At 46.5% G+C, this 18,767-nt stretch overlaps 1 protein-coding gene across 1 annotated transcript in view; it reads left to right on the top strand.

Annotated features, from left to right (window-relative positions):
• Window positions 1-18,767, top strand: part of GNPTAB (N-acetylglucosamine-1-phosphate transferase subunits alpha and beta) — a 715,805-nt gene that overhangs the window by 650,684 nt on the left and 46,354 nt on the right. The window contains exon 19 of the mRNA XM_086919157.1: window positions 9,353-9,520. Coding sequence (XP_086775283.1) covers window positions 9,353-9,520 — 168 coding nt within the window. The remainder of the gene's footprint in view (window positions 1-9,352; window positions 9,521-18,767) is intronic.

Genomic DNA, 18,767 nt, shown 5'->3' with positions numbered 1-18,767 from the left:
GGTCATCAATATTTGGGCCATAATAACCGACTACTACTAGTATTTCCCCCGGCAATCGTAACTTACATATCACCCATCTCCCTCTGTTGTCTACCAGACTGTTTTCAACTACAATATCAGAACCTTTTTTAATTAGAATAGCCACTCCCTTTGTAACCAGATCTTGCGATGTGTAGATAGCCTTCCCAATCCATTTTTGAGTAGTAAATATATCCTTACATTCCTTTTGTGTTAAGTGTGTTTCCTGCAAAATAATAATCTGTGCTGGCGAATCTTCTAAGTATTTCAGAATTAATAATCTCCTTGATTTGACTCGGAGCCCGTTAACATTCCAAGTGAGGAACTTTAGCTCCTTTTTATTAGCCCTGCTCATAATATTTATCGTGTAGTGACAAGATTTCCCTACTAATTAGGATGCAGCAAGATAGCTCATGAGGAATTTTTTCTTTTTTTCTCCCTAACCCTGTTCCCTCCCCTCCCCTCCCCGCACTCTCAGTTCCCACCCCGGAAAACCCAACCATTACTCCCATGGCCCAGGCCAGTGGACGTCTCAGTGGTGATGTCACATTTTAAATATATATAATATATTTTCTCTTTTTTTTTTTTTTGTTTGGTCAGGTTTCTGTTTCTAAGCTATTACTATGCTACTTGGGTAACATCCAAAAAAGCATCAACTGCCTCGACTGTACGAAATGTGTACATTTTGTTGTGCCACATAACTTTTAGGAAGGCGGGAAATTTTAGCTGAGCTGTAGCCCCTATCTCCCTTAAGGGTGTCAAGCGTTTTCCCATCTCCCATTGCCTATTAGCTGTCGCTGGAGATAGATCCGACCTAATATCCACTGGTACTCCGTCTATCAAGATAGACTTTTTCTTCAATGCAAGTTGCAAAATTTTTTCCTTCAATGAATATGTTGCAAAGTTAATTAGGATCTTTCTTGGCTTGACCCGATCTGGATTTAGCCTGAAGGGGTCGCGATGTACTCGTTGAATGTCTCGAGCCAACGACTCCTCAGTTTCATCTAAAGACAACTCTCTCTTTAACATTTGCACAACAAAGGACTTTATGTCTGTTCCCTCTTTCCCTTCTGGGAGTTTAAGAATTTTTAGGTTGTTTCGCCTTTGCATATTTTCCAATCTTTCTATCCTCTCCTCTAACTCTCTATCCTGAGAGTATAGTGTCTCTATCTCCTTGCGGTTGTCCAACACCCTTCCGTGCACCATTTTTATCTCAGATTCCATCTGGCTTGTACGTATAGTCAGTTTGTCGATCTTGTCCTCTAACAAAGTGCATGTAGCGCTAATACGCTCTTGATTTTTTTAGAGGCTTCAAACCCTAACTGAATGTCTTGCTCCAGTTTTCTTAAAAGTTCTATTACGGACAAATCTGCTGAGGCATACTCCTCATGCTGCATGGGACTGGTTTCCTCTGGAGGACTTTTTTCGCCATTCATTGACGATTCATCTCTTCTTATAGACGATTCATCTGTTTTTATAGATATATCAATTGCATCATTCTGCTGGAAGTCAGTAGGAACCACAGTTGGACACCCCGCTGCAGATTCCAGTGTGTAAGTTTGAGTTTGAGTTTGAGGTATCTGTTTAGTGAGAGACTGCGCTGAGTCTGTATCAAGGCTAACAGCCATTTCTGCCTCCATCTCTGTATTTAGAACTTGAAAAGGATTAGGGGATAAGAGGGTTGACCAATCCTGATCAGCAATCTCTACTTCCTCTTCAACCCTGAGCTGGGGGGAGGAACCCGGTTTCAAGACCAAAACCTTAGGGACAGGTTTAAAGTAAGAACTAAGTGAGGGGGTTATAGAGGGGGTTATAGAGGTCTTTAAACCAGCCCTTTCTTTTTTTTGTCTCTTTTTTTCTTTCTTTCTTAGAAGGTGAAATCGTAGGGTTAGACAATATCTCTGCTTCTGCTGCCTCGTTTTTATAACCCTTATCAGAATTGCCCCCTACCAACAAGCCAGCCTGCCTCCCTGGTCTGTTACTCCTCAACTGATATCTAATTGTTTCCTTTCCCACTTACAGCCCCCTGCTTACTTGCTCCACTCTTAATTGCTCCACGCCAAGATCTGCTCCTTCGGATCGATTACTGCCACACAACTGCAAAGGGCTAGACGTAAGTGTCTCAACTCCTTGACCCCTACCGCCACTGGTCGGTGTTCCGATTTTGGCCAGGACTCTTCTCCCTCTGCTGACTCCAGAGGATGCTCTCTGCCAGCTCCCCACCGATAGATGTCGTGACTCCGCCCCCTCACTCTCAGTGGATCGTAGAGCTGAGTCCTCCGCCATCCGTTTTGGATCAACTGGATTGAGCCGACAGACGGCCTCCAAAATAGATCGGTAACTCGCCGTGATGTCTGCTAGACAGTTCTCACTTCCTCAAGCAAGGATCTCTTCTCTCCCGCTATACCGCCATTGACTGCAGCTTACGGCTGCAAACCGGGACCGCCGCTCCGCTCAGCTGCTTGACAGCGGCAGCGCAAGACGGGATTGCCCCGCCGTGCTTTACAACAATGTTGCAGCTTTTCAATGCTGGTATCACTCCATAGACCCTCGCTCTCCGCTCCTCCGCTCCTCCGCTCAACAGCGGCAGCGCACTCAGGATTGCTCCGCTGTGCCCGACAACAACACTGCAGTCCCTCAGCTTTCAGCCCTCAATGGCAGCGTCACTCCACAGACCTTCGCCTTCCGCTTTTCCGCACGACCGCAGCAGCCGTGCCCGAGAACAACACTGCAGCTCCTCAGCTTTCAGCCTTCAATGCCCCGCACAAGGAAACTGCAGAAACCGCCAAAACCACTCTGCAGCAGCGCTACACCGAGCCTGACATCACCACTCCTCGGACGTCCGCGACCCGCTTCCTAGCCGGCCGCCATGTTTTCCTCCTAGGCGGAGGTGTTCACAACTCCCCCAGGTCAGGAAGAGCCGGCTGTGGCAGGGGAGCTTCGAAGGCCTTACACCTTTGCAAAGCGACCCCCGGCCTCTCCTGCTATCAGGAGCAGGCCCCCTTCCTGTCTCACCCCCTTTTTGGCAGGAACACAGGTGGAAAAAAGTAGACCAGCCCAGAAGGTATGCCCACCTCTGCCAACCCCACCCCTCAGATGGGAGAGGCGAAGTGCAGCACACTCTTCAGCGCCAGCCATCTTGCAGATGGCAGACACCCTCCAATCAGGGATCAGGTTGGTGCTCACCCCCCCCCCCCCGTGTGGGGTGAGCGCCCTAAGGATGTAGTCACCCTAAAGACAGTAGCCCATTGGCAACAAACTCCATTGGCTGCCGGTGCGACAACGCATCAAATTTAAAATCTGCTGCACTATACACCGATGTTTGTTTGGCACTAGCCCTAAATATTTGTCTGAAAAATGTAATTTCTATATTCCAGGACGTTCTCTGCGTTCCAATAAGCTACAATTACTTCAGATACCCAGGATTAGGAGATCGAGGCAGGGAGGACGAGCTCTTTCCTACAAGGGTCCTATCCTCTGGAATTCTCTACCCCCCACTCTGAGACAAACCACTAATTATTCATCCTTCAGGAAATCATTAAAAACATACCTATTCTCGACTTCCTAAAAAAAAATTATCAACCATCCCATAGATCATGGACCAACTGGGCCATTCTTAACCAAACGCGCAAGCGCAGAGATACCCCTTCGGGTGTCGAGTCCTGCGCTATATAAGAATATAAATAAATAAATAAATGAATACTACCTCAAGACCCCTAAAATGCCCCCTTAATACAGTATTTAGGGGGCAGCCCTGAACCCAGCAGCTAGATTCAACTCGACAAGAAGAAGGACCGAAGAGCAGTGCTGCAGAAGAATAGGACAATGACAGCTGCTATGGCCCCAGCCCTACCGGCCGGTCTCCTGCTTCGTAACCCTTGCAAGCTGCAACCGGCGTGTCCTGCAGCCAGCAGCCTCCAAGTACCCTGGGGACCTGCCCTGCCTTCCCAAAGGACTCTGATCTCCCATAGACACCGGATTTGTTCAGCAACAACCCAAGCCAGGACACCAGATCCAGCCGGATCCGCGAGTCCTCACCACTCTGCACCCGAAGCCCACAGCCTGAGTCTGAGTGGCCCAACACCCCAGCAAGTTCTCCCCGGCGAACCTGACCTGCGATCCAGCATTGGACAACCTACACCAACCTTTTCCTCTACGCCTGCAGCCTCATCCTGAAGAGTCCTCCTGACCGTGACCAGAATCAGTGAGAAGAACACAACACGAAAAGATACCCCTGCACCCGCAGCCCCTGAGTCCTGAGGTGCCTGACCAACAGTGTCCTGGTGTCCAGCAAGTCTTCAACTTCATCCTCCAGACATTGGTTCCTTTCATCCAGTCTTCTTGCTCCAGCCTGTAGTCCTTTTCCTCGACCAGCATCATCTATAGGAAAGCATTGGGCTACAAACAACTCTTAAGCACCATGCACCCAGCTGCTCTTGCAATGCTGGTAGTGTCGACATGGTAATAATCTGCAACCCCCTTTCCCTTACCTTAACCCCAGGAGCTTGCCTCTCAAGACCAAGTGGCCTGCCCTTCAGCAGCCCTCAACTGAGGTGACCCCTAGCTTTAATGGCTAACATTGGTGCCCTGCACTATGCCCCCGGACCCCCTAGTGTCACTGATGGTGCACCTTGAGTTCCCGCATGAACCTTGGGGAACCTTGGTTCTTCCACCCAAACTCCATTCCTAAAACTGTTTACTTACCAGCAAAACTAAGACTTTGTTTTTCTCCACAGGACTGTATGGTGGGTTTTCTTTGAACAATCTTTTAAGTTCTGAGCTTGTCTTGTACTGCAACAAAAGTAACTAAGTGCCTTCAAACGATTTAACCTGTTTACTGATGTCCTGTGATGCTTAGACTTTGTGATTCGTTTGTTGAATGCAAAAGTAGAGAACTAACTGAAGAGTAATAAAAAAGTGATCTAAAGTAAGTCTAAGTGTTCTAAGGAGCTTATAACCCATTTTCTCGACTGCAAAAGTAGTTTCTATGTTCCATCAAACCAATGCACACTGTATTTGAAAAATAACAGTGTATAAAAAGTTTCACTTACCTTCTACTGAGTAAATCTTGGTTCTGGTAAAAAAAATAAAAAATAATAACAAATGGTCTGGATTCAGTCTTTGAGGGTATGACCTCATTTCTTGCCTGAGTGTGTACAACGAATGCTTAACACTACCCTCTGATAAGCCTGACTGCTCAACCATAATACCCCAAAAGAGACTAAGGTATTTACTTTAGCCAATGCTATACCTCTGGAGATCCACTGGTCTCTGTGCAAACCATACCTTACTTTTGTATAGTATATACAGAGACATCTTCCTACAGTTTGTTTAATCCTTTTTATTACCCATTTCACAGAAGGTCACAGGTAATGTAAACTTTTATCCACCACCACGGTGTAGGCATGTCCTGATGCAAGAAAGAACCATTGAAAATCCATGCAGTCCAGAGAAGGCAGTAGAGTAGACCTTCCAGGAGCTTTGATCTAGCCTGGCCAGCCTTCGCACAACTTTTTGAAATGGGAGCTAGAGTTAAAAGTGGGACCACAGATAATGCTGCCATATTTTAACCTGGTTGGCTGCAAGGAAAGCTGTGAATTGTACCACAAATTTGGCAGAAACCCTGACTTTATTGCTAGTAGCCTTCTTCTTTCATACTCTGTATTCTAGATTATGGCCCTAAAATGCAGATGTTGCTGTGCACTTGTTCTGAGAAAACTAGATTGCTGCAATAGCCTTTTTTGTTGGTCTTCCTTGTAGCGTTTCTATGTCATATGCACCCTATCCATCTTCTTAGGAACATCCCAATGTCTTACTACTGTCACCAAGTTCACTTGTTTTCAAGCCATAAATGGACTATATCCTTCCTACCTATTTCAAATGACAGCTAGATATGTGTCTCCAGACAGTCTTTGCCTGACAATCTTGTCACTCCTAAAGGGTTTTTAAGTTTTTGTGATTCCGCTCATTCCGTTGGCTGTCCTGACGTCACTTTCAGTCATTGTTGAACTTGGCCCTTTTTGCAAAGTCATCCCTGAACTTTTTGCCTTCCTCCTGGTATTTTTTCTGGCCTGGTGTTGGTTGTTTTAGGACTCTGGGCACTTTATCATTGCTGTCCAGTGTAAAGTGCATGTGCTTCTATGGCAAAACATGGTAAGATTGGTCTACACCTCTTTGGCGTATTTAATTTACCTATCAGACCCTTGTAAAGTGATACCCAGGGCCAGTAAATTAAATGCTACTAGTGGGCTTGCAGGGCTGCTTGTGCCACCCACCAAAGTAGCCTTTCAAACCTGTCTCAGGCCTCTGCCATTGCAGGGCTTGCGCGCACAGTTTACTGCTGCTGTGATGTTGCCACATCCGTGAATCCCCTTTTACTACCTATCAGTCACACCTAAGGTAGACCCTAGCTAGCCCTATGGGCAGGGCGCAATGTAGGACATATGCCTTACCGGTGGAGCATGCCCTGGTAGTGACAAACAGCCATTTTGAATTCTCACTAGTGTGAGGCTGCCCTCTCATAGGAATGCATAGGAACTTCCCTGATCAGTGTTTTAGTGGTATTCCTGATCTGAGAGGAGTTGTGTGATCAAATTTGGTATGGTTGGAATAGTGGTAATACATGCGGCGTAATGGTGTATGCAGATTTATTGTCACTATTTTAGAAATGCCAATTTTAGAAGTGGGCATTTCTTTGTGCTGTGTACTGCTTGGGGCTTACTTGCAGCCGGTAGACTGCTGGACTGCCAGGAGATACCGCCTCTGGGGATTGACCTGCTGTCTGCTGGGAAGGGGAACCTCCAGGACTTGCCGTCTGCTAGGGGACCTGGTGTGCTGGCCTGCCTGTGCACAGCGCAATGTTCTTTCTAGATCCAGCTTGTGGTGAATGCTGGAAATTCACTCTGCTCTCCCCAAGTGCGTGTGGAGCGCTGCACAGGGTATGGAGAGCGCTTCCCCTTGCTGACCATCTTTTTATTGGGGGAAAGAGCGTGCTGAGCCTTCTGGTGGCTTGACAGAAAGCGCAGGGTGAGCGCTCTAACTCGAGCCCAAGACGGGGGCTCCAACTGTAATGTGACCAGGAAGTCAGGTGCACAGCCTGACTGTGGGCACTGCCGTCTTCCTGAGAAAAGGAGCCAATCCCGCAGAGACTTCCCTCCAGAGGCCGGAAGTCTGGCAAATCCATGCCTGATTGTGGGCAGGGCCCACAACACCGAGAGGAGCAAGGATCGACCGAGGGTTTGCTCAATGTGTGCTCCGGAGGAAGCTGCGCCTCCTCTGTCCCCCGGCCAATGCAACCCAACCGAGTCTTCCCCCTGCAAAGGAAGGTGAGCGGCAATTACGGCACCACAAGTTGGTGGGCCGCTCCCGACATTCCATACTGGCACCAGTGGTGTGCCTGGAGACTGGATTAGGCTAGGAGAGGTCCCGGTAAGTGAGGCCTGCAAGGCACACTGCTTGTGCCTGATTTCTGCTAGCTGCACCGGAAGGAAGCCCTGGTGAGTGGGGCTGGGATGGCACACTGTTGTTGCCGATTTTTGGTTGTATAGCTGCGCCGCCGGATCGCGGGCAGCTGCAACGTGGGGCACATGCTTAGGGAGGACAAGGTTGAGTTGCACCCCCTCCCCTCCTCTCCTGTGAGGATTGTGCCCATAAGTGAGTGCTGCATTGGCAGCAAGGAGAGCCCTGACTTTTGGACAAAGGGCATTTGGGACCACTCAAGACGGGCCCCAGAGGAAGGCCAGTCGCCTGGGGTTTGTCCCTTGTTTTGGTGGGGCGTAAGGCCCTAAGGTGATGTGTACACCGCAGGAGTGTTACTGTGGTGCACTGCTAGGTTAGGATGTTTTGCCTAATATGTTTATGTCTAAGATGTGATGCATAATGTGTTTATAGCTGTAAGGTTACCAGTAGTTACTGGGTGTTTTCACTACTTATGAGTGGTGATGTGATGACAGTGTCCCAATTGGCCCTGTAAGGGTATATAACCCATGTATAGTAATACCTAGCACCAGCTGGCACAGTGTATATATCTGATTATAGTCTGATGTGTTCTATGGATAATACAAAGACTATTTTTATATAACCTTGGAGGAGTTTCCTTTGTGGTGTGCCTAGTGTGTCGCCGCTGTGTGTGTGTGTTGCGCAAACGCTTTACACATTACCTCTGGGATAAGCCTGACTACTTGTGCCAAGGTAACAAGGGGGTGAGCAGTGTTTATATTCAGTGTGTAACTCCCTTGCCCTGACTAGAGTGGTGGTTTCTGCCTGGCTTAGGCGCTTGCCCTAGCCAACCAGAAATCCCTTTTCTAACAGTCATCTTTACTCTCTCACTCCTCTGCTTCCCTTAAATCCCTGTTGTAAATATGTATATGCTATGCTTGTCATGCCTGTGTATTCTCTCAATCAGTCATTAAATCAAACACACAAAAGAAGCCTGCTTAATGTTGGGGGTACTGCATGGCTCTCTTCAGAACGTCGAAGGTTGGATGCATTGGAGTATTCATTAATAGAGGAAATTGTAGTGCCGTCAGAAACCTACCCTGGTGGAGACCATTGGGTGTGAAATTGGGTTATATTCAAGGAGGTCTGTCCTGTCTTATCAGCTTTCTCCCATGTCTGTACCATGAAGTGAGAGCACAACATGTGGTCCCTTACTAAGGGTGAGTTGTGGAGGGAGGCCAAGAGAGAAGGGAGCGGAGGGTTGTGATTACCTTCAGCTGTTGATTCAGGGGAGCAACGAAGATTAAGGTCTAGTTAGCAGGCTGTACATACATGCTACTAGAGTTCGACGTTACTCAAGGTACGACTCGGATTGTTGGTAAATAGGCTAATAGAAGTACAAAAAGTCACATCATCTAAGACTGTACCCGGTAATAAAGGAGTAATGTTATGAAATCTTTTGGGGCAGTTGTTTGGTGGAGGAGATGATGAAAGACCGTTCAATGACTAAATCCCCATCTATGACGACAGCAGAAAGTAAATATCTGGTTAGCGCATTGATAACCATCATTGTTATTGCAAAAAGAATCAATGATGTTTACTATGTTTTTTTTTTACTTTATGAAGCACCCAAGTGAAATTATGAATTATAATAAATGGATTTTAGGACATTTAAAACCAGTAGTATGGCAGGAGGTTGTACAATATTATTACATACATTTTAGTGATAACTCGTGCATCTATCAGGGTATTGCCAAATGGTACTGGCAGTTCATGATTGTTGTTTTGATAGCGGTTGCATTGTATTTTGTTACTGTTCATTGTTTTGTGTACTAAGAACAATTGATGATAACATTGTGTTTTGGCCGGTGTGTAACAGCATGCTTCTGTTTCTTAGAAAGTTTATATGCCTTAATGACAACATTAACCACGTCCATAAGGATGCTCAGACAGTAAAGGCTGTGCTGCGAGACTTCTACGAGTCCATGTTCCCCATACAGTCTCAGTTTGAGCTGCCGAGAGAGTATCGGAACCGGTTTCTCCACATGCAGGACCTTCGAGAATGGTGAGATTATTATTTTTCGAATTTCGAATGTATGTATATTACCCCAATCATCTAATGTTTGATAACAGTGTACTGTAAAGCACTCTGATACCCTCTTGGATCATGTTTGCGCTATAAAAAACTTTAAAATAAAATATTGTTATGGTACTGCGTGAAGCATCTTTGTACTAGTCATATGAGTTGGAGAAAATCTGTGTTGATAGTTTAGAAAAAACAAATCTTCCTGATTTTTAGAATGCCTATTTCAACATGCAGAAGTAAAGGTAGTTTGGCTCTTAGTTACGCAGTTAGTTCATAAATCCTCATCCCCCAGGTGACCCATTTAGCTGAACTTTTCATACAGAAAACAGGAGTGCTGTGAATGTTTCTTCTTGCAGCGTATTAATCTTGAAAAGGGAAAGATTAGAGACCGACAATGGGTGTAATCCCTCTTTTTTAACTCTAAAGATAAGTCTACTGTACCTCAAAACTGATTACTTGTATAGAAGCTCATTAATTGCGAAATATTAGCCTTTAGGAAACTTTGCCATTAAATGGAGTATTAGCACATATGCTGCTTAATGCGAGCAGAGGTCTCTGGAATCTCAGGAAATTGAGGAAAGAAATTGTAGTTTTCATCACATGAGTGATCATCCGTTCCTTGCTGGATGAAGTGTCTATGAAATTGAAATGGCAGATTATACTAGTGTGGTGATCCAGTACCCTAGTGTGTAATACCACTTTGCGTTTGAGAAAAACTTCCAAGCTCAGGGCCACTAAGATTCTAAAATATTATTCTGATTAAAGCCAAAAGAAAATCACTTTTTTTTGTCATAAAGATTTGGATGGTTTTGATGCCCATCAAGAAATCCATTACATGGTGACTAGCAGTTACACCACAATCCATTCTAAAATCAACCACAGTGCTGTTTGTTAAAGATGATACTAGAGTTGCTGATATCTTATAATGACTAAACCCAGGCATATGTTTAATAACAGGAGACTGATCAGGGCATGATGTGTAAGAGCACAAACAAAAGAATTGAATTGTCCCTCTTGTGTCACTTCGATTCTTTCCTGTAAATAAAAAGTATACCAATCCAAGGTCATGCCACCGAACTATTCCACAGATTGCAAACTCTTGAGCAGGAAGTTATCTTTCATTTCAGATGTCACCAAGAAATCCACAAGTTCCTGCCTGTTAGCTGAAACTAATCTGGATGCCCAGTATTGATTGCTGGCTCCCTCTGGATGTGGACATATCACTGAATAGCTTGTATGTATGTATGTAACTGAACTTTTAAAGCGCCTGGTTACACTAACCAGTGTGTCTCCGCACTAAAGTATCAGCCCTGAACAGCCCCCCCCCCCCTGCCATCATGTCACCCATTTCCAAGCAAACCTCTAAAACCTATCCCCTAGGGAATAAGTGGGTTTTCAGCTCTGTACGAAAAACCAACTCTGAGGTTTCCAAACAGAGCTTAAGGGGTAATCTATTCTGCAGTTGGGCTGCCAGAAAACGGAACGACCGCCCTCCCATTCTTGCTCTTCTGACTTTAGGAACCTTGACTAGACCCGCCCCACTAGATCTTAATTTCCGAGTCGGGTTGTGTGGGGTTAGCAAATTGAGAAGGTACCGAAGTCCTTTTCCCTGTGTGATCCGGTGACTGACGCACAGGGCTTTAAACTGCACTCGTTCCTTGACTGGCAGCCAGTGTAGCGTCTCCAGCGCTTTTTTAGAAGGAGCTCTCTTGGGCAGCATTAACACTAGCCGGTCAGCCGCATTCTGGATGCGTTGGAGCCTCTGGAGACACCTTACATTTGCTCCCAAATAGCAGGCATTATCATAGTCCAGCCTTGAAATAACCAAGGCATGGACTAAGGATTTCCAAGCTGTAATCAGTAATAAGTCCAGAGTCTTTCTCAGGCCTCGAAGAATGCCAAAGCAGGTACCCGCAACACATCTAGTGTGATACTCCAGTGAGATTTTGGAGTAAATCCAGATCCCCAGGTTCCTAACTTGTTCACTGGGTGTGGGAAGCGGTCCAAGCGTCTGTGGCCACCATGCTGAAGTCCAGACTGAAGGAGCCTTTCCAACAATCAGCACCTCAGTTTTATCACCGTTCAGTCTGAGACAGTTGCTGGCCATCCAGACCGCGAGGTCTTGTAAACAGGAGGTAAAATTGCTGGCTACACTCTCCGCTGGCTGTGCCAGGGCCACAACCAGCTGAGTGCGTCGGCATATGACACATCTTCCCCCCCCCATATTTGTTAGTTATCTCAGCCACAGAAGCCACATACAGATTACAAAGGGTCAGGCTGAGGCTGGATCCTTGAGGGGCCCCTTGATTCAGGCTTATGGGTTTGGACCTATAAGGTCCCTGTGCTACTTGAAAACTACGGCCATGGAGAAAAGATTCTAGCCATTCCCACGCCCTCCCAATCACTACTCCTTTTCTTAGACAATGCAGCAGAGTGTGATGCGCCACAGTGTCGAATGCGGCACTTAAATCAAGAAGAATAAGTGCCACCGTTTGACCCTCATCCACATATCTACGAAGAGTCTCAGTGGAGAAAAGCAAAGCTGACCCCGTCAAATGGAATGCGCGAAAGCCAGATTGCGTGGGATGAAGCAGTTTATGAGTGTCTATATGGACAGTCAGTTGTTGATTGACCACCTTCTCCGCAATCTTGGCGAAGTAGGGCAGGAGCGAAATCGGGCGCAGGTTATTTAGCTGTTCCATGCTTACGTTCAGCTTTTTTTTCAAAGGGAGCACCACTGCCTCCTTCCAAGTTTTCGGCACCTTTCCTGAACTGAAGGAGAGTTGTAGGAGATGTCTAGTGAATGGCTCTAACGTCTGGTAGCTCCCTCTCAAGATTTTAGCAGGCGCAGGGTCTTTGGGTGACCAGATTTGATGCTAATCTCTATCGTGCGCAGCATAGCCCCGCTGGAACCCTGAACGTCCTCAAACAATCAATTTCAATTAAACTACTGGATGCCCCATCTCTCCCATGCCCATCCCTGGCTTCCACAGGTAAGCTAGCATAAATCCTCTCCACCTTATTTCCAAAGAATTCTGCCACCTGATAACAAGATACTACAGATTCTGTCACAGGTGCCTCTATGTTCGAAAGCGAGGATATTTGTTTGTAAACCAGGAACAGCTCCTTAATTGAGCAGTCCGCCTTTCCTATCCTGTCAGTGTAGTAGGATGTGTTTGCTTTCCTGATTAGGACATGATATCCTTTAAGGCTGGTTTTATATTCTGTTCCATATATTGGCAAGTAGCCTCTTTGCCAGCGTCTCTCAAGGCGCATGCATGCTGCCTTCGCCTCCCTCAACTCCATACCAAACCATGGGGCAGATTTCATCTGTCTCTCTGGCCCTTTGCTAGACCAGGGTGCCGTCCTGTCAAAAGCTTCCTGGATATGTCTGTCCAGAGCCTCACAGGCTGAGTCTATCTCCAACCCACCCGGAGGTCCACCACTCAGCACGGCCTTATGGAAATTCTCGGAGGAAAAGCCAGCCCATCTCCCCTTCGCTCCCACCTTCACCGGTATTTTTTCTGCTGTTCCCATAACCCTGAAGGGGATCAGAAAATGGTCAGACCATATAACAGGTACCGGGGGTTTGACTTCAAGTGTCTCCAAGTTACCAAAAATTGGGTCCAATAAATGTCCCAACTGATGCGTAGGGAGCTCAGATTTTAACAACATCTGCAGTTATTAACTCATGCCGGAGCTCCTGGGCCACTGTATCGGAGGTGTCATCTAGATGCAAGTTCAGGTCCCCCAACAAAAGAAGCTTCTCATATCTGAGGGCAGGCTGCATTAAACTTTGAATAAGGCTTGTCACAAATTGCGTTGCGCCTCCCGGGGGTATATAAACTAAGAATCCCTTAATAACATAGTTATTAGAGACTATGATAGAAAAGAAACCTGCTTCACTGACTGCAATATCAGCTGGCTCTAAAATGCACTGTATATTGTTTTTGTAGATCATGGCAATCCCTCCTCCCCCCCTCCCCGCTTGGGTCTGTCTATTCTGCAAATTCCATAGCCACGGGGAAGTGTGTCTATAATTTCCGTGACCGACTTCTCATCAAGCCATGTCTCTGTAAGGAAGAGTAATTCCACCTGACTATCCACCAGATAGTCGTGTATCTCAATTCTGTACTTCCTAAGCGATCTACAGTTAATCAGGGCGCAGCTCAGTAACTGTCCGGTGTCCCTAATCCTCAAATGGGGAGTAGTGGCGAAGGGACAGTGCCTACATCTCATATTCTTGTCCAAGGTCTCAGGGTTCATGCTGTGTTTGCAGCAGTCCTTTACCCTAGCACCTAGAGCTACTAAGTCCCGTCGAGCATATTGTTTCCCTACCTCAAATCCTGCAGGGGTTCTGACCCCTGGCCCCGGTCGGCCGCAAATGGGCGCAGACGGGCTTGCCTTTGGCGCGCCGGCGGCGCGTCCGCTGGGGCATGTGAGCTTTATGCAGGATCTCCCCTGCGACTAGACCGCTAACCGCAGTAGGGGGAAGTGCCTGGCTCTCCCTACCCCGCCCTTCGCGCAACGGTACTAGCTACCGCGTCGGACCAGGAAGGGAAGGACACAGCAACGAGCTCAGGCCTTCGCGTTAGGGTAAATACTCAACAATACCCCCCAATCCTTCCCTATGTCCCCCAAGCGGTTTTCAGGCTCCTCCAACCCAAAGTAAAAAATACGAAGGAAATGCTTTTAAAATCAAAAGTGGTGAAAATGATAGCACTAGGAACCTGTGTGGCCGTACAACGATTCAAGAGGACACTGCCACAGCCCTCCTTCTTCGCCTTTCGGAGCTTTCGGAGTCCCTGAGTGTTTGTGCTGTTTCTATGGTATTAAACCTATCCTTTTGGAGGATCTTGGTAGCAAATATCACAATATAAGTAGGTGCATGTGGGAATGTAAAAGTCCCTTGCATGGTGATGGACGTGCACCACTGCCCTGAGTGCCCCAGCTGCAATAATATCTGGATCCCTAATGCTGATTTTTGTTGTCATGGGCAAACAAAGATTATGCGTGTGTGCTGTGACATAGGCCTGTCTCTCAGATTCTGGTCTTTTTGGCCCAGGAGGGGTGCCCAAAGCGCTACCCACATAGTGGTGAAAGGCTTCTGCCTTCATCTGGAGTTAAGGATCATGAGATTGGGGATGACTTGTGCCACTGGAGTTGAAGCCTACAGGCTCACTCTTTCAAATGTCTGCTGCTGTGTGCTTAACTTACCTTTAGGCTACATTGGGTTTGATGTGCTGTGCTGTGAGTGTAGTACACATGTGCTTGGGTATATATGTGCCTGTGAGTAGTAAAATACAAGTATAATGCAGTGCATGTCTATTTTATGCATGTGCTGGGTGTACTTGTGCCTGTGAATCGCACAATACACAAAGGATTTATTGATGTGTAGTGAGTGGTATGACATATGCATATACTGGGTGAGTATGTGCCTGTTAATGGTACAATACATGGAAGTCTCTGGGTTCCATTTTGGGAGACCCACTGCTGACTGGAGCAACATGAATTGAGCTGGGTGGGACCCACTGGAGGAAGGAGAGCCAGGCTCTTCAGTAAGCCTGGGCGGAGTTAGCGGAGTTCTGCTATGCGAAACTCCGCAAAGTGCAAAAAAACCTCTGCCACGCTATGCGGAGCTCTGCAAGCAGTGAAGTGCGTTGGATAAATGCTGTTCGTGGTGATTTTCAGGGCCAGGTGTTTGTCTGCACTGTGCAATCATTGCGAATGGCGACCATGGCGACCATGCACAGCGCTGCTTCCTTTCTGCCGCTTGAGTAGATTTTTGCTCAAGCCGCAGCTTTCTCAATGCGAGCCAACAGTGTTTCAGCGTGAACGGTCACGAGCATACGCGGCCACTCACAATGAAACATTTGACTGCCTGCGTTGAGAAATCTCACCGGGAAGTTGATTTTCTGCGCTCGCCAACTTGATGTTGACGATCTCGTACGAGGAAAATCTCACCCAAGGTGGATTTTCCTCGTGCTCGCCAAGTTAACGTTGACAAACGTGAGCGAGGGGAAAAAACAAGCGTAGCTGAGTTTTTCCGAACTCCGCGAGCTCTGCGTAACGTGGAGTGCGGAAATCTCTGCAAATTCCGTGAGCAGAGCGGAGTTCAACACCCAGTATGCTTCAAAAGGTGCTCCTTGTTTCAGGGAGAGGTCACTGGAATGGTCCTGGGCACATCTCAAAATATGGAAATCGGGCTAATAAGAGGATGATAGAGAGTGGGGCGGAAGCGTGGGGTAACCTTTTTATACACATATCACTGTGGCTGACATCAAGTGTGAACCTCTAGTCACAACCACAGGGTATGTGTGTGTGTTAGTGTGTATTTGAGTTCGATTTGGAGTCGCTCCTGCTGGGACAGACTGCTTTTTGGACTGAGTGAAGGGCACTTCAAAAGGACGCAGACCCCAATATGAACTTCAAAGACCTAGGACTTGATTCACAAAGGGCCTCCGCACTCATGGGGTGGCCAGCCAGTCGTCGTACTCTGGGCCGAATCTCTGCAATGAGAATTCTCATTGCGGAGATTTCGCCCGAACGTGGAGACTCACCCACTAGTTTGGGGCCTCCACTCGACCTGTAAGCGGTGCGTAAACACGCACTTTGTTCTTATAGTCCTTGCTTACCAGAAGCAAAGGATGGCAGTAAAACAGGTGCAGTTACTGCCAGCCTTAATTCTTGTAAGCAACGACTGTTAGTACAAAGTGTGTGTTTACGCACCTCTTGCACATTTTCAAAACACATAAATAAAGGGCATCATTTCCAATGCCAAAAGCTCAAACTCTCGCAAATGCCAGACTCTCGCAAATGCCAGACCTATTGATTTGCAAATGCTTGTTCATAAAAGCAAGCATTTGACTGGCCAATCATTTATTGCTGAGCGTACTTCGATTTACGAGTCTGTGTTCACCCCCCTGTGCCCTTTGAGAGGAGTGCAGACGTAAGGCTGCCTGATTTACAAGAAAACGAAATAACACACAACTCACATCAATACTTACATCACTTCTTTGCCTATTATTAGGGGCGTTTCCTAATATGGGATGCTGAACTGACATCAAAAGTAGAGCGTACGTAAAAGGAGTGGCGTAACTCCATAATGACCAGAGTAAATACCAGGAACACTACCGTAAATTAGAATTGTATAAATGTCTCCAGACACTGGAGATAAACATGTGGGTGCTATAATACCTCTAATCTCTTAAATTTGTACTGTTATAAAAAGTTGTTGATTCATGGAAAATATTTTCATCACTACATTTAGTTTTAGTGTATAACAATTTGTGTGATAGTCATCTGACCCATAGAATACCCCTGAGTGGGAACAAAAACTGCAGTTATTGACTGTTCTGTTACAATTGTGAGGTCTTACTCTTTAGTCCCTAAACATGTTTGGCGCCATAGAGAGTGTAACGTACATAAACCTGCCTGGTGTAGACGGGTCAGGTAAGGCCTTATTGCCCTCAATCCCCCGTTATATATATTGTTATGTGTCTCTGCCTCAATTAGCTACAAAGAAGGCGAGGTTGAGTCTGGAAGTCAGGCCCTTACAACAGTCTCCTGAATGGGTTAGCCTAGCTCTTTCTATTCCCTAGTACCTGCTATTAACATTTTAGTTCCCAAAACATGCGTTAGTGGATAGAGTTCAGGCTGCCAGAAGGCCTTCTATTATGAGCTTCAAGAAAGGGATAAACCTTATACAGGCTACCTTAGACAACTTCTTTTCAACCAAATCCCTAATTAAAACTCACCTTAGGACGGGGGACAGTAATAATCCTACCAAAACAAGTGGGACGGCAAGTGGTGTACCTGTTCCAGAGCCTCCCCCCTGTTGCTATCACTACAAAAATGGGGCCCCGTCTTTCAGGGCAAATTCCCAAGACTATTTCCCACCCACTAGACCATTCACGGGTCAATACATCCCAACCCAAAAAGCGTTTAGATACTGTGGTCACGGCTCCTAATGATAGATCCAAAACTGGGAATCCTGGACCCAAAAATTCCAACGCCCCACCTCAAATCCTAATGACCTGCCCTGCTGCTCTTGCCTCTAGTCTGCCCGACACAACCCCTACTAGAGTGCCTCGGAGGATACCACCCATGAATCTGCCCCCAGACTCCTAACCTTTTGTTGCCATCCTCACCAACGTACCACCGTTGTTGGTTGGGCAGAGAGAATCCTTCCAGATGCTAAAAAACAAAGCAATGCACTGGTTAAGGACTAACAGGCCACTGCCCAGGGAAGTGGATGGGCTGATTATTGGTGTTAGAAGGATAGGTTGGGTAGGTAGTACCCCTAAGCGCCTTGAGGGGGATTGTGTAGTTGTTAACTTCAAGGATCCCAGGGTAGCACATCTAATTACGAGGCAGAATTTGGCCATAAGTAGCGCTGGTATTGGTGTAGTCGACCTGACCTTCTTCTACCCAAGACCACCAGGTATTCATTTTGGCACAACCCCAGAAGTAGGCTGCTATCACAACTTCCCCACTCCCGGATTTGATCCTTTCACTGTACCTTACCAGCAGGGAAACCTTTATAATGTACCAACTCTTAATCGTTTTGAAGTGATGGCAGATCCGGGGTGGGTTAAATGACAAAATAGTAACAATCCCCAGGGATTGGGCCTTGAAAAATTGAATCCAGATTATACCATGATTAATCGGGGAAGTATGAATACAGAGGTAACGTTTGGGGAGTCTGCATCAACTCCCGGGGTATTAGAAAATGAGGATTTAAATGAAACTAGCATTGTTGGCATTCAGGATGTTGTGAATAATAACGAGGACAAAAACCTAGATGAGGAGGGGTACGTAGGAATCCTAACTAGTCATCCTGGGGCGCCCCCTGTAGGATTAGCTCCCGTAGATGGTTCCAGTTTAGGCAAGATGGTCTCATGGAATATCGCGGGATTAAATAGTAAGCTGGCATCCCAAAACTGGATAGACTTCATCAATGGTTTTGATGTATGTCTATTCCAAGAGACATGGGCCTGTGATCCTATATTCCTCCCGGGTTACCTAAATTTCTCAATCCGGCTAGCAAAGGTGCCAAGGGACGACCCATAGGGGGTCTAACTATTTGGATACGCCAAAGCCTACCTGTAACAATCAATTTGGTGGAATCGGGTAGCAATGATATCCAAATAATAAAAATGGTATTAGACCCTAGGGGAGGACTAGACATTAATAATGTCTATGTCAGGGGCAATACAAGAGGGAA

The sequence above is a fragment of the Lissotriton vulgaris genome, chromosome 1_1 (assembly GCF_964263255.1).
Source record: "Lissotriton vulgaris chromosome 1_1, aLisVul1.2, whole genome shotgun sequence".
Lineage (NCBI taxonomy): Eukaryota > Metazoa > Chordata > Amphibia > Caudata > Salamandridae > Lissotriton > Lissotriton vulgaris.
This window is presented reverse-complemented; position numbering and strand designations above follow the sequence as displayed.